The sequence below is a fragment of the Electrona antarctica genome (assembly GCF_951216825.1).
Source record: "Electrona antarctica genome assembly, chromosome: 8".
In the NCBI taxonomy this organism is placed as follows: domain Eukaryota; kingdom Metazoa; phylum Chordata; class Actinopteri; order Myctophiformes; family Myctophidae; genus Electrona; species Electrona antarctica.
Window position 1 is genome coordinate 19,435,993 of NC_136789.1, and position 14,413 is coordinate 19,450,405.

General features: G+C 43.6%; 1 protein-coding gene across 1 annotated transcript in view; it reads right to left on the minus strand.

Annotated features, from left to right (window-relative positions):
* The window catches only part of LOC306928649 (rab proteins geranylgeranyltransferase component A 1-like), a gene marked incomplete at its 3' end in the record, with an annotated part of 48,823 nt that overhangs the window by 15,705 nt on the left and 18,705 nt on the right, over positions 1-14,413 (minus strand). The window contains exon 11 of the mRNA XM_079508919.1: positions 9,540-9,614. Coding sequence (XP_079365045.1) covers positions 9,540-9,614 — 75 coding nt within the window. The remainder of the gene's footprint in view (positions 1-9,539; positions 9,615-14,413) is intronic.

Sequence of the window (14,413 nt, forward strand, 5' to 3'; positions counted from 1 at the left end):
AACACGGGTCTCCTGTTCTACCTGGGTTCTGAACACGGGTATCCTGTTCTACCTGGGTTCTGAACATGGGTCTGTTCTACCTGGGTTCATAACACGGGTCTGTTCTACCTGGGTTCTGAACACGGGTCTGTTCTACCTGGGTTCTGAACACAGGTCTCCTGTTCTACCTGGGTTCTGAACACGGGTCTCCTGTTCTACCTGGGTTCTGAACACGGGTCTCCTGTTCTACCTGGGTTCTGAACACGGGTCTGTTCTACCTGGGTTCTGAACATGGGTCTGTTCTACCTGGGTTCTGAACACGGGTCTCCTGTTCTACCTGGGTTCTGAACACAGGTCTGTTCTACCTGGGTTCTGAACACGGGTCTGTTCTACCTGGGTTCTGAACACGGATCTGTTCTACCTGGGTTCTGAACACGGGTCTGTTCTACCTGGGTTCTGAACACGGGTCTGTTCTACCTGGGTTCTGAACACGGATCTGTTCTACCTGGGTTCTGAACACGGGTCTGTTCTACCTGGGTTCTGAACACGGGTCTGTTCTACCTGGGTTCTGAACACGGATCTGTTCTACCTGGGTTCTGAACACGGGTCTGTTCTACCTGGGTTCTGAACACGGGTCTCCTGCACAAGTGAAGTTTTTACAACTGAACTAATAGAGCCTGCCTGCGTTCTCAGGGGAGGAATTGAATTTTGACCTCGAGGTCAAAATCGGTGTCAAACCAGAAGCAGGGTCGTGTCAAAGGTTGTGTCCAACCTAGACACATGATCTAAATGTCTCAATGGAAGAGTAGGGAGACAAAAACATATATAATTTTATATTGACTGAACATAAATTACATAATAGAGCTTACATTTTGAAAAATAGCAAAAATAGCAGATCTACAGTACAAGCTCAAAACAAAATTCATTACAACATGGTGTGAGGTTGTACATCATCAGTTTCCAATCTACGAACATGTAACTATAAACCATTTTGAGATGTCTTCAGTTAAATTCCGCATTTTAGGTATACTATGCAACGAAGAAAAAAACATTTTACATGGTTTACATGACTCAACTCATCACATAAAGATATAAATGGATAATTGTTTTGTAACTAATTGTTTTGTGTATAATACACACCAAACAAAAATATGGTACGTAGTACACAGCATACGTGTGTCTCCAACATTTTTAAGGCTTCTCTCAAACGGCCCCGTCCCCCCATGTCTGTTTTTGGTTGGTGGCCTTTCCAAGGGTGTCTCACACTCACACACACTCTACCAAAACCTATTATTGGGAATAATGATGCGCATAAAAGCTCATCCATAACCTTCTGACATAACAAGGAGGATGGGGACACACACACACACACACACACACACACACACACACACACACACACACACACACACACACACACACACACACACACACACACACACACACACACACACACACACACACACACACACACACACACACACACACACACACACACACACTCCTCTTGGGGCATCACTTTTGCTGGAAGGTCATTGACACACAAAGTGTATGCATACACATATACGTAGTTAGTAGACAGAGGGACAGACAGACACGTGCAAGAGGAGAGTCAAAGGTAGAAAACAGACAGACAGACAGAAAGACAGACAGACAGACAGGGTGAGTGTATGTAAATAAAGATTTATTTACTTGTAAGGAGACCTTCAGTCGAACCAATGGACTGATAGATGGACTAAAGGACGCATGCATGCACCCGCACCCGCACACACACACACACACACACACACACACACACACACACACACACACACACACACACACACACACACACACACACACACACACACACACACAAAGTCAGCCAGTCAGTCAGTCAATCAATCAATGAGTGAGTCAGTCAGTCAGTCAGTCAAGCGGCCCAGCAGTCCAGCAGTCATCCAGCCAGTCAGACATGAAGGTGTCCTCTGTGTGGAGAACATACGTATCTAGTATTGTTAGCCTTTTCCATTGGGTACAGTGGAAAATAGTTAATTTTAGTTATATTTTATTCATTTGAGGGTTAATTTAGTTAGTTCTACCGCACTGCTGCTGCTATCACCCTGATGTTCAAAAAAATGTATGTATTTCCAGCTCTAGGCACCTTAAAAATAGAAAATGGGTGAATATTTAATGTTTACTATGTTTTAGGTATATAGTTTTATTATGTCTTTACATTGTTTTTAATTGATCTTATATTTCATATTATTCTCGATTTGCACTTGAAAACCTTGATAGTTGGAAGACTGAGTGGATTTCTAGCTGCAGGTTGACAGCTAGAAACATTAACATCATTGTTTAACCTTTATTTATTTTTTATTTATTTAACTGTATTTTTTGTAGGGCAAACATCAGGAATCAAACCAGGAACTTTGACATAGTCACCTACACCAGACACACACACATGCTTTCCCTGTTCAATCAACGATTGATTATCTAGCTACCTACAGTACCTAGTGGGTAGCAGTGTCCATTAGAAACCAAACCTTTTTTTGTACTATGGGAATAATTGTAATTATTTTATTGTGTATACTTGGCCATGATGATCCAAGGCCCCGACAGTAACTCAATCAACAAATCAGTCATTTAATCAGTCAGTCAGTGAAGCAGGTAGTAAATAATGACCAAGAGACAGAATAAGGGGGAGGGGAGAGAGAGAGAGAGAGAGAGAGAGCATCAAAGAAAGGAGCACTGAAGCATGGATGTCACGGGCTGTGCGCACGCGGCACGCGCGCGCGCGCGCGCGCGCGCGCGCGCGCGCGCGCACGCACGCACACACACACACACACACACACACACACACACACACACACACACACACACACACACACACACACACACACACACACACACACACACACACACACACACACACACACACACACACACACACACACACACACACACACACACACACACACACACACACTTTCTCTCTTTGTCAAGGTAAGCATCGTCCATCATAACAGGGTGGAAGAGAAGAGAAGATGGGATGATAGAAGAAGAGGAGAGGGGAGGGGGAAGAAAAGAGAAAAAGAACAGAAGAAAAGAAAGGAGAACAGAGGATAGGACTGAGGAGGGGAGGACAGAGGAGAGATTAAGTTATGATGTTAATTTCCTCTCCATAAATTGCATATTTCGCTGATCATAAATTACCTGACTATGTCTGCTCTTAAGAAAGGTCACACACACAGAGACACTTACACTGCTTTGCCTCTGACTGATTCATTATCTATCTACACTACAGTATCTATCTACAGTATCCATCTATCCATCTATAGTATTTGCCTATACTATAGTATCATGCTTAGAATTATGACTCAATTTCAGGATTCAAATCAGAATGTTGTGTTCTGTAACATAAATTATCAGTTGTTTAGTTCCTGAGACATTACTAAACACAGTGAACTGTTTAGTTCCAGACAGACAGACAGGCAGACAGTACTGAACACAGAGCTGTTTAGTTCCAGAGACAGTACTGAACACAGAGCTGTTTAGTTCCAGAGACAGTACTGAACACAGTGAACTGTTTAGTTCCAGACAGACAGACAGACAGACAGTACTGAACACAGAGCTGTTTAGTTCCAGAGACAGTACTGAACACAGAGCTGTTTAGTTCCAGAGACAGTACTGAACACAGTGAGCTGTTTAGTTCCAGACAGACAGACAGACAGTACTGAACACAGTGAACTGTTTAGTTCCAGACAGACAGACAGTAGTGAACACAGTGAGCTGTTTAGTTCCAGACAGACAGCACTAAACAGTGAGCTGTTTAGTTCCAGACAGACAGACAGACAGCACTAAACACAGTGAGCTGTTTAGTTCCAGAGACAGTACTGAACACAGTGATCTGTTTAGTTCCAGACAGACAGTACTGAACACAGTGATCTGTTTAGTTCCAGAGACAGCACTGAACACAGTGATCTGTTTAGTTCCAGACAGACAGTACTGGACACAGTGAGCTGTTTAGTTCCAGAGACCGCACTGAACACAGTGAGCTGTTTAGTTCCAGAGACAGTACTGAACACAGTGAGCTGTTTAGTTCCAGAGACAGCACTGAACACAGTGATCTGTTTAGTTCCAGATACAGCACTGAACACAGAGCTGTTTAGTTCCAGACAGACAGACAGACAGACAGTACTGAACACAGAGCTGTTTAGTTCCAGAGACAGTACTGAACACAGTGAGCTGTTTAGTTCCAGAAACAGTACTGAACACAGTGAGCTGTTTAGTTCCAGAGACAGTACTGAACACAGTGAGCTGTTTAGTTCCAGAGACAGTACTGAACACAGTGAGCTGTTTAGTTCCAGAGACAGTACTGAACACAGTGAGCTGTTTAGTTCCAGATACAGCACTGAACACAGTGAGCTGTTTAGTTCCAGAGACAGCACTGAACACAGTGAGCTGTTTAGTTCCAGAGACAGCACTGAACACAGTGAGCTGTTTAGTTCCAGAGACAGTACTGAACACAGTGAACTGTTTAGTTCCAGAGACAGTACTGAACACAGAGCTGTTTAGTTCCAGAGACAGTACTGAACACAGTGAGCTGTTTAGTTCCAGAGACAGTACTGAACACAGTGAGCTGTTTAGTTCCAGAGACAGTACTGAACACAGTGAACTGTTTAGTTCCAGACAGACAGTACTGAACACAGGCTGTTTAGTTCCAGACAGACAGTACTGAACACAGAGCTGTTTAGTTCCAGAGACAGCACTGAACACAGTGAGCTGTTTAGTTCCAGAGACAGCACTGAACACAGTGAGCTGTTTAGTTCCAGAGACAGCACTGAACACAGTGAGCTGTTTAGTTCCAGACAGACAGACAGCACTAAACACAGTGAGCTGTTTAGTTCCAGAGACAGCACTGAACACAGTGAGCTGTTTAGTTCCAGACAGACAGTACTGAACACAGTGAACTGTTTAGTTCCAGAGACAGTACTGAACACAGTGAACTGTTTAGTTCCAGAGACAGTACTGAACACAGAGCTGTTTAGTTCCAGAGACAGTACTGAACACAGTGAGCTGTTTAGTTCCAGAGACAGTACTGAACACAGTGAGCCGTTTAGTTCCAGAGACAGTACTGAACACAGTGAACTGTTTAGTTCCAGAGACAGTACTGAACACAGTGAGCTGTTTAGTTCCAGAGACAGTACTGAACACAGTGAGCTGTTTAGTTCCAGAGACAGCACTGAACACAGTGAGCTGTTTAGTTCCAGAGACAGTACTGAACACAGTGAGCTGTTTAGTTCCAGAGACAGTACTGAACACAGTGAACTGTTTAGTTCCAGAGACAGTACTGAACACAGTGAGCTGTTTAGTTCCAGAGACAGTACTGAACACAGTGAGCTGTTTAGTTCCAGAGACAGCACTGAACACAGTGATCTGTTTAGTTCCAGATACAGCACTGAACACAGAGCTGTTTAGTTCCAGACAGACAGACAGACAGACAGTACTGAACACAGAGCTGTTTAGTTCCAGAGACAGTACTGAACACAGTGAGCTGTTTAGTTCCAGAAACAGTACTGAACACAGTGAGCTGTTTAGTTCCAGAGACAGTACTGAACACAGTGAGCTGTTTAGTTCCAGAGACAGTACTGAACACAGTGAGCTGTTTAGTTCCAGAGACAGTACTGAACACAGTGAGCTGTTTAGTTCCAGATACAGCACTGAACACAGTGAGCTGTTTAGTTCCAGAGACAGCACTGAACACAGTGAGCTGTTTAGTTCCAGAGACAGCACTGAACACAGTGAGCTGTTTAGTTCCAGAGACAGTACTGAACACAGTGAACTGTTTAGTTCCAGAGACAGTACTGAACACAGAGCTGTTTAGTTCCAGAGACAGTACTGAACACAGTGAGCTGTTTAGTTCCAGAGACAGTACTGAACACAGTGAGCTGTTTAGTTCCAGAGACAGTACTGAACACAGTGAACTGCTTAGTTCCAGACAGACAGTACTGAACACAGGCTGTTTAGTTCCAGACAGACAGTACTGAACACAGAGCTGTTTAGTTCCAGAGACAGCACTGAACACAGTGAGCTGTTTAGTTCCAGAGACAGCACTGAACACAGTGAGCTGTTTAGTTCCAGAGACAGCACTGAACACAGTGAGCTGTTTAGTTCCAGACAGACAGACAGCACTAAACACAGTGAGCTGTTTAGTTCCAGAGACAGCACTGAACACAGTGAGCTGTTTAGTTCCAGACAGACAGTACTGAACACAGTGAACTGTTTAGTTCCAGAGACAGTACTGAACACAGTGAACTGTTTAGTTCCAGAGACAGTACTGAACACAGAGCTGTTTAGTTCCAGAGACAGTACTGAACACAGTGAGCTGTTTAGTTCCAGAGACAGTACTAAACACAGTGAGCTGTTTAGTTCCAGAGACAGTACTGAACACAGTGAACTGTTTAGTTCCAGAGACAGTACTGAACACAGTGAGCTGTTTAGTTCCAGAGACAGTACTGAACACAGTGAGCTGTTTAGTTCCAGAGACAGCACTGAACACAGTGAGCTGTTTAGTTCCAGAGACAGTACTGAACACAGTGAGCTGTTTAGTTCCAGAGACAGTACTGAACACAGTGAACTGTTTAGTTCCAGAGACAGTACTGAACACAGTGAGCTGTTTAGTTCCAGAGACAGTACTGAACACAGTGAGCTGTTTAGTTCCAGAGACAGTACTGAACACAGTGAGCTGTTTAGTTCCAGAGAGAGTACTGAACACAGTGAACTGTTTAGTTCCAGAGACAGTACTGAACACAGTGAGCTGTTTAGTTCCAGAGACAGTACTGAACACAGTGAGCTGTTTAGTTCCAGAGACAGCACTGAACACAGTGAGCTGTTTAGTTCCAGAGACAGTACTGAACACAGTGAGCTGTTTAGTTCCAGAGACAGTACTGAACACAGTGAACTGTTTAGTTCCAGAGACAGTACTGAACACAGTGAGCTGTTTAGTTCCAGAGACAGTACTGAACACAGTGAGCTGTTTAGTTCCAGAGACAGTACTGAACACAGTGAGCTGTTTAGTTCCAGAGACAGTACTGAACACAGTGAGCTGTTTAGTTCCAGAGACAGTACTGAACACAGTGAACTGTTTAGTTCCAGACAGACAGTACTGAACACAGAGCTGTTTAGTTCCAGAGACAGCACTGAACACAGTGAGCTGTTTAGTTCCAGAGACAGCACTGAACACAGTGAGCTGTTTAGTTCCAGAGACAGCACTGAACACAGTGAGCTGTTTAGTTCCAGACAGACAGACAGCACTAAACACAGTGAGCTGTTTAGTTCCAGAGACAGCACTGAACACAGTGAGCTGTTTAGTTCCAGACAGACAGTACTGAACACAGTGAACTGTTTAGTTCCAGAGACAGTACTGAACACAGTGAACTGTTTAGTTCCAGAGACAGTACTGAACACAGAGCTGTTTAGTTCCAGAGACAGTACTGAACACAGTGAGCTGTTTAGTTCCAGAGACAGTACTGAACACAGTGAGCTGTTTAGTTCCAGAGACAGTACTGAACACAGTGAACTGTTTAGTTCCAGAGACAGTACTGAACACAGTGAGCTGTTTAGTTCCAGAGACAGTACTGAACACAGTGAGCTGTTTAGTTCCAGAGACAGCACTGAACACAGTGAGCTGTTTAGTTCCAGAGACAGCACTGAACACAGTGAGCTGTTTAGTTCCAGAGACAGTACTGAACACAGTGAACTGTTTAGTTCCAGAGACAGTACTGAACACAGTGAGCTGTTTAGTTCCAGAGACAGTACTGAACACAGTGAGCTGTTTAGTTCCAGAGACAGTACTGAACACAGTGAGCTGTTTAGTTCCAGAGACAGTACTGAACACAGTGAGCTGTTTAGTTCCAGAGACAGTACTGAACACAGTGAACTGTTTAGTTCCAGACAGACAGTACTGAACACAGAGCTGTTTAGTTCCAGACAGACAGTACTGAACACAGAGCTGTTTAGTTCCAGAGACAGTACTGAACACAGTGAGCTGTTTAGTTCCAGAGACAGTACTGAACACAGTGAGCTGTCTCTGTCAGATGTGGGTCAGCGGTACAAAACAGCTTTGACAACTCATTTACTGCAACCTGCCCACCAGCCAAGATGAAAGACACACACTCAATATATCAACGGACAGGCACACACGCACGCACACGGACACGCACACACGCACACACACTCATTTTCTTCTTTCATCTCAGGGTTATGTCAACAATCTAGTTAAGAGGTCGTTACTGTGTGTGTGTGTGTGTGTGTGTGTGTGTGTGTGTGTGTGTGTGTGTGTGTGTGTGTGTGTGTGTGTGTGTGTGTGTGTGTGTGTGTGTGTGTGTGTGTGTGTGTGTGTGTCTCTCTCTCTCTCTTGGCTAACTGATTAATTTAGACACACACACACAACGCCTTTGTTCTCTTGGCTTGATGAAAATCAATTAACAAGTTAAAATTAAATGCTGCATCACTCAACGCAGAGCAAAGTAGATTCTGTCTCACTCTCACTCACATCGCAGGCTCTGTCTCACCCTCCTAAGCTTAAGCCATACTATTTAGTATGATGGGGTCTCTTGCATAAAATAGCTGATCTACAAGCTCACAACATTGTGACACATTGTGAGCTTGTAGAGATTTGCATTTTCTGCAAAGGTTGTCTCAGAATATGGATGATGCTGGCCTGGTGTAAGTCTCTCTCAAAACAAATACCGTTGCTTTTGGGAAGAAACCTTGTATCTCCGTATTTCACCTTTTTTGTTTGGTAAATCAATACCTTGCTTTGCCAACATAACAAGAGTGCAGATATTGCCAATCTATCGATCTACAAGTTCAGAGGGCATCGACCAGTCACCTATTGTCAGCTTGTAGATTGTTCACTTTCTCTATTTTTGAAACATTATTAAAGTGAAAGTGGTCAAGTCTGTTTGTTTGTTGTCTCCACCAGGCCGAAGGCAAGGGGAGAGTATGTTTTTCACTCCGTCTGTTCATCCGCCCGTGTGTCCGTAAACAGCTAATCTCCGGCACCATTGGCTTTTTCAAATTTTTTACATATTTAACCAATGACATTTTAACAATAGCAAGGTTTCCATCCGGCCGATGTCTCTATTGTTAAAGATGGAGTGCTGTGATTTTAGTATGTGTTTATGAGGTGACAGTACTTCATTAGACCCCTTGGTGTGGTTGGTATGTGATATAGTGACATCACAATATCATCCCCTCCCCTAACCCCCACCCCCTTTATCATACAACCACAGCTATGGGTGCGGCTTCAGTTCAGGTGGATCACCGCCCATCACCACCCACCAGGTAAACCAGGCATACGTAATGAACTGGTGAGCGTGTCCACATAAAAACGACATTTTAACAAATACTGTACACTTTTTTTTTTAAATTCCTCCTATTCCTCCTTAAATAATAATAATACCTGATGATCATGTTTTAGGGTGGCAAAAAAAATCACGGCACTCCATCTTTAAGTGGTCTTGGAGAATAGAGTCAAGATTAGAGCCATTATAATGAAAACAAAGATTTCTTACTTGTTGTCTTTGTCGATCACCAAACCCTGGATGGAATGACGGAGACAGTAGATCCCTCCAAACACAGCAGACATTCTGGAAAGCACACACACACACACACACACACACACACACACACACACACACACACACACACACACACACACACACACACACACACACACACACACACACACACACACACACACACACACACACACACACACACACACACACACACACACACACACACACACACACACACAGTAAGGGGCCATGTCCATGTGAATTCTTGAGCTGTGCCTATGGGAAAGACCTGCTGGACCTCTCCCCTTCCCAGTGCAGACTGCAGAGCATTGCGTTTGTTGTAGAGCAGTGGTTCCCAAACTGGGGGTCCCCAAATTATTTTGGGGGGTCCTCAGATGATTAGCTTATTGTGCAACATTGTTTTCCCACTCAACAGTAAACAAACAAACAACCAAACATACAGTATAAAGGGCCTTTCAAACGGGAAGCGAGGAACGCAGGCGTTGTTGCCTGGATCAACGACAGGTCTCCTCCAGGTCTGGATCAACGACAGGTCTCCTCCAGGTCTTCTCAAGAGGGGCGCAACAACGCAAGCGTAAAAAAAAAAAAAGCTAAACAGTATCCAGGTCTGGTGAGTCGTGGGCGTGTGCACGAAACGAGCACGCACGCGCGCAACAAATTCACGGGGCCGCGCTCACGTAAATACGCTTGCGTTATCGCACCGCGACTGCTCCCCAGTGCCCCGTACAAAAACGCAGGTCTCGTTGAAAATGAACTATAGGCGCGTTATATCGCTTCACGTTTGAAAGGCCCTTAAGTGTATACAGCAGGGCTATTCAACTGGTGGCCCGGAGGCCTAATCCGGCTCCCCAATAAAGTTGGACCGGCCCGCGGAAGAGTTCTAAAAATAAGTCTGACTTGGGTTTCTGACAATGTGCCCCCCGGAACAATTTAGTTGAATAGCCTTAGTATACATGTGCACGTTTCTAAAGAGACAATTTAACTCATGTTCTGCTAAGGACGACATTGGACAAGTTTTATTAACCCATTTAGACCTGAGGACGATTCTACAAATAGAGGAGTGGTCCGCACACAGTCTTTGCTCCAATCGTTTTACACGAGTTTTCTGAAAAACCCATGTTTCTATGTCAGTCGTTCTCAACTTTTTTCATGTCAAGGACCCCAAAAACTATATGTAATTGGCCGCCGACCCCCATCTGAAAATATGTTGTTCCAGGGACCCCCCCCCCCAATAGCAAAGATTTGAGTTCAAAACGTTCAGTCTGAAAGAATATATATTCAAAGATTTGCACAATATTTTCAAGACTTTTCAAAAATAGCAGACCTACAAGCTCATAGCACGGCACTCAGTGCCGCGCTATGAGCTTGTAGATCTGCTATTTTCGCCCAGAATGTGTTAAGTCACAGATCACAGTCACACGACATTGGCAGAGTAATTAGTTTAGCAGCATCCAGCTTCGCAAGTAATATTTTTACCGGTTCTTGGCGTCTCCGCCGCCTGGTGGAGAGCCCTGGACACAAGACTTTTCAATAGCAGATGTACAGTACAAGCTATCTGCTATATTAAACCCCTGTTCTAAAAATGACACAGATGCTTTTCCAGTTTTAATGGGTTTAAGGCCCGACTTGAAATTGTCACCACAACCAACCAAGTCCATGTTAACCGTTATTTCAGCTTGCCTATTTTGTGCTAATAATGCAGATGACAGGGGCACATTAACAGTTGACTAATCAATTTAATCGATCATATAAAATAGTTGATGTTAGTATAGTAATTGACTTTTCTAAATATTGAAAATACGGTATACGGTGGCGAAAATACTCAAAATAGCCAGCTTGTCGACTGGCTTTTTTTGTACACCGTTTGGACAGTAACAGTAAGTAACAGGAACAAATCTACCAGACACACACACAAATTCTTGAATAATCAAGAAAGTACTTCTTGAGTATTCAATAAACAGGAAAAAGTAATGGATACAATAATGGCTAAGAAAACAATGCAGCCCTAGTTCTGTTCTTACTCCATCTCTCTTCTCCTCCTCCTGGTCTTTTGTTTTCTTTTCACCCTCTCTCTCTCTCTCTCTCTCTCTCTCCTCTAATTAATAACATTATCAAATTATGGCACACTTCATAAATCAAAGAGTGCTTGCAGCGCATGCACGCGTGCACAGTGGGTCAGGGTGTGTGTGATGTGTCCTGTATATGGAAACACACACACACACACACACACACACACACACACACACACACACACACACACACACACACACACACACACACACACACACACACACACACACACACACACACACACACACACACACACACACACACACACACACACACACACACACACACAAAGCCACCTAGGTTCTTATACTGTCATCTCGTCTGGGGAGATTAAATGTCTGCGTGTCTATGTGTGTGTGTCTGTGTGTGTGCGTGCGTGCGTGCGTGCGTGCGTGCGTGCGTGCGTGCGTGCGTGCGTGCGTGCGTGTCTGCAGGGTCGGGGTTCACAGAGGGGTCCTGACTGAGGCCGCGTCTTGAGGCATCCATAGACAAACCAACACACACACACACTTAATTAAAAGCTAATAGCAATCTAAATGTCTGTCAGCTCATGTTAATGACGCCCTGTGTGTATGTGTGTGTCTGTACAGTATGTGTGTGTGCGTGTGTGTGTATGCCTACGTGCATGTGTGTGCATTCATGCGTCAAACCTTTAGATCTCTTTAAACCTTTTTAATTTGGCGTGCCAGTTTTTTACATTGGGGAAGGCTGGTGGGGGGTGGGGGGGGGGGGGGGGGGCGGAGAGGAGAGGAGAAGGATGTGAAAAAATAAGACTAGGTTGACAGAGATGACTGTCCTCGCTCTTTCACTATAATGTTCCTGGTACTATAGTGTGTGTGTGTGTGTGTGTGTGTGTGTGTGTGTGTGTGTGTAAAACGGGAACGGCTTAATTAAAAGAAAACATTGTAATAAATATGATGACGGGAAATTACATCACAAACAAATTGTTACGCACGCACGCACTCTTGCACACACACACACACACACACACACACACACACACACACACACACACACACACACACACACACACACACACACACACACACACACACACACACACACACACACACACACACACACACACACACACACACACACACACACACACACACACACACACAATAACCTGCTGAGGTTATCAGCATTTACAGACCAACCAGGGAGAAATGATTAACCGAGCAGACAGAATCCAGTGCAGGTGTTTTTACTTTGACATCAATTGACTTAACCCATTACGACCTGAGGCCGAGTCAACACATGCCTTCTAAATGGGTAGTTAGCAGATGTACAAGCTTGCAGCGTGGCACAAAGTGACACGCTGTGAGCTTGTAGATCTACTATTTTGGAATAGCCAACATTTAAAATCTAAATTGACACGGCTACTTTGTATTCCTTCTAAAAGAAATGGCATGCAATACCGTTACACATTAAATCATTAACATTCAGGAGTGTGCTCAGGCGTGTACACATTAAAATAATTTGAAAAAAGGTCCATTTGGTTCCAATTATTCAATTCTCAGTTTTCTAGGTCCATTTATTTGAATTAACACTCGTGATTTCATAGTGTATAATTTCATTTTATTTTTTGTCAGATATTTAAAAGAAAAACTTTGAAAGTTTACAGTAAAAGTTTCAATTATGTCCAGTCAGTCTTTTCTATCTATCTATTCATTATTTAATATTTGCCATGAATAAAGTAACTGTAGATTTGTAGTGATGAAATACATAAAATATCTTTCTGATGTTAATTTAAAAAGGTAGTCAAAAATATTAAATATTAGTATATAAAATTAACACACTGTTGAGCACATTTTTTATATTTAAACTCAAATGACAAATTAATTAATTATACACAGAATCCCATGGTAAGACATCTCTGGTAAAAATGACTTGGCTGTGTGCGTGCGTGCGTGCGTGCGTGCGTGCGTGCGTGCGTGCGTGCGTGCGTGCGTGCGTGCGTGCGTGCGTGCGTGCGTGCGTGCGTGCGTGCGTGCTTGCGTACATGCGTGCATGTTTTGCATGTGAGTGACAATCTCCAGCAAGAGTCATCTAATATGCAAACGAGGTGTGCCAGGGGCGACACCCTCCTCATTAATATTCATGACCTATATGAGCTAGAGAAGCATCACACTAGCCCTGTTGATAATTTTACAGGCCAACACTAAAGACAATTATAGGAGCAAATGTTTTGTTCACTGAAATCATTTAAATATGAAAGATGGTTATGGAATCATGTATCATCTAGTCATAAAACTTGGAAGACATCCTCAGTTGTCTGAAGATGCATTCACACCAGATGCGATAAAAACATTATCTCATTGCTTGAAAAGCGCCACTCTGTTCGCTAGAGTGGCGCTAGAAGCTTGGTCAATTTGCCAAACTCAAAGCTTCAAAACAGGAATACAACAACAATCCATGACAGTCACTACGTCCATTTTAGAGTGTACACGAATGCACACTAGGTGCATTCTGCCATTGCATGAAAAAATCACTTATGACACCAACTCAAAGAGTAATATGTACCAGGGACAGTTAACTCTTAATCCGCCAGCATTTATTGAAAAATTAGGATCTAATTCACGCCAGCATTTTTCCATTTGAGCTCTTATTTTGAAAAGCCACATTTCCGGTCCACTAGCAGTAGACATAACCTAGGAAGCTACACGGAACTGGACAGGCCTTGTTTACAATGTGAATCCAAACCGGAGCTCTGGAGAGCTCCACATCGCCGGCTCTGTGTCGTCAAAGAAACACTGTTTTGACCAAAAATGCAA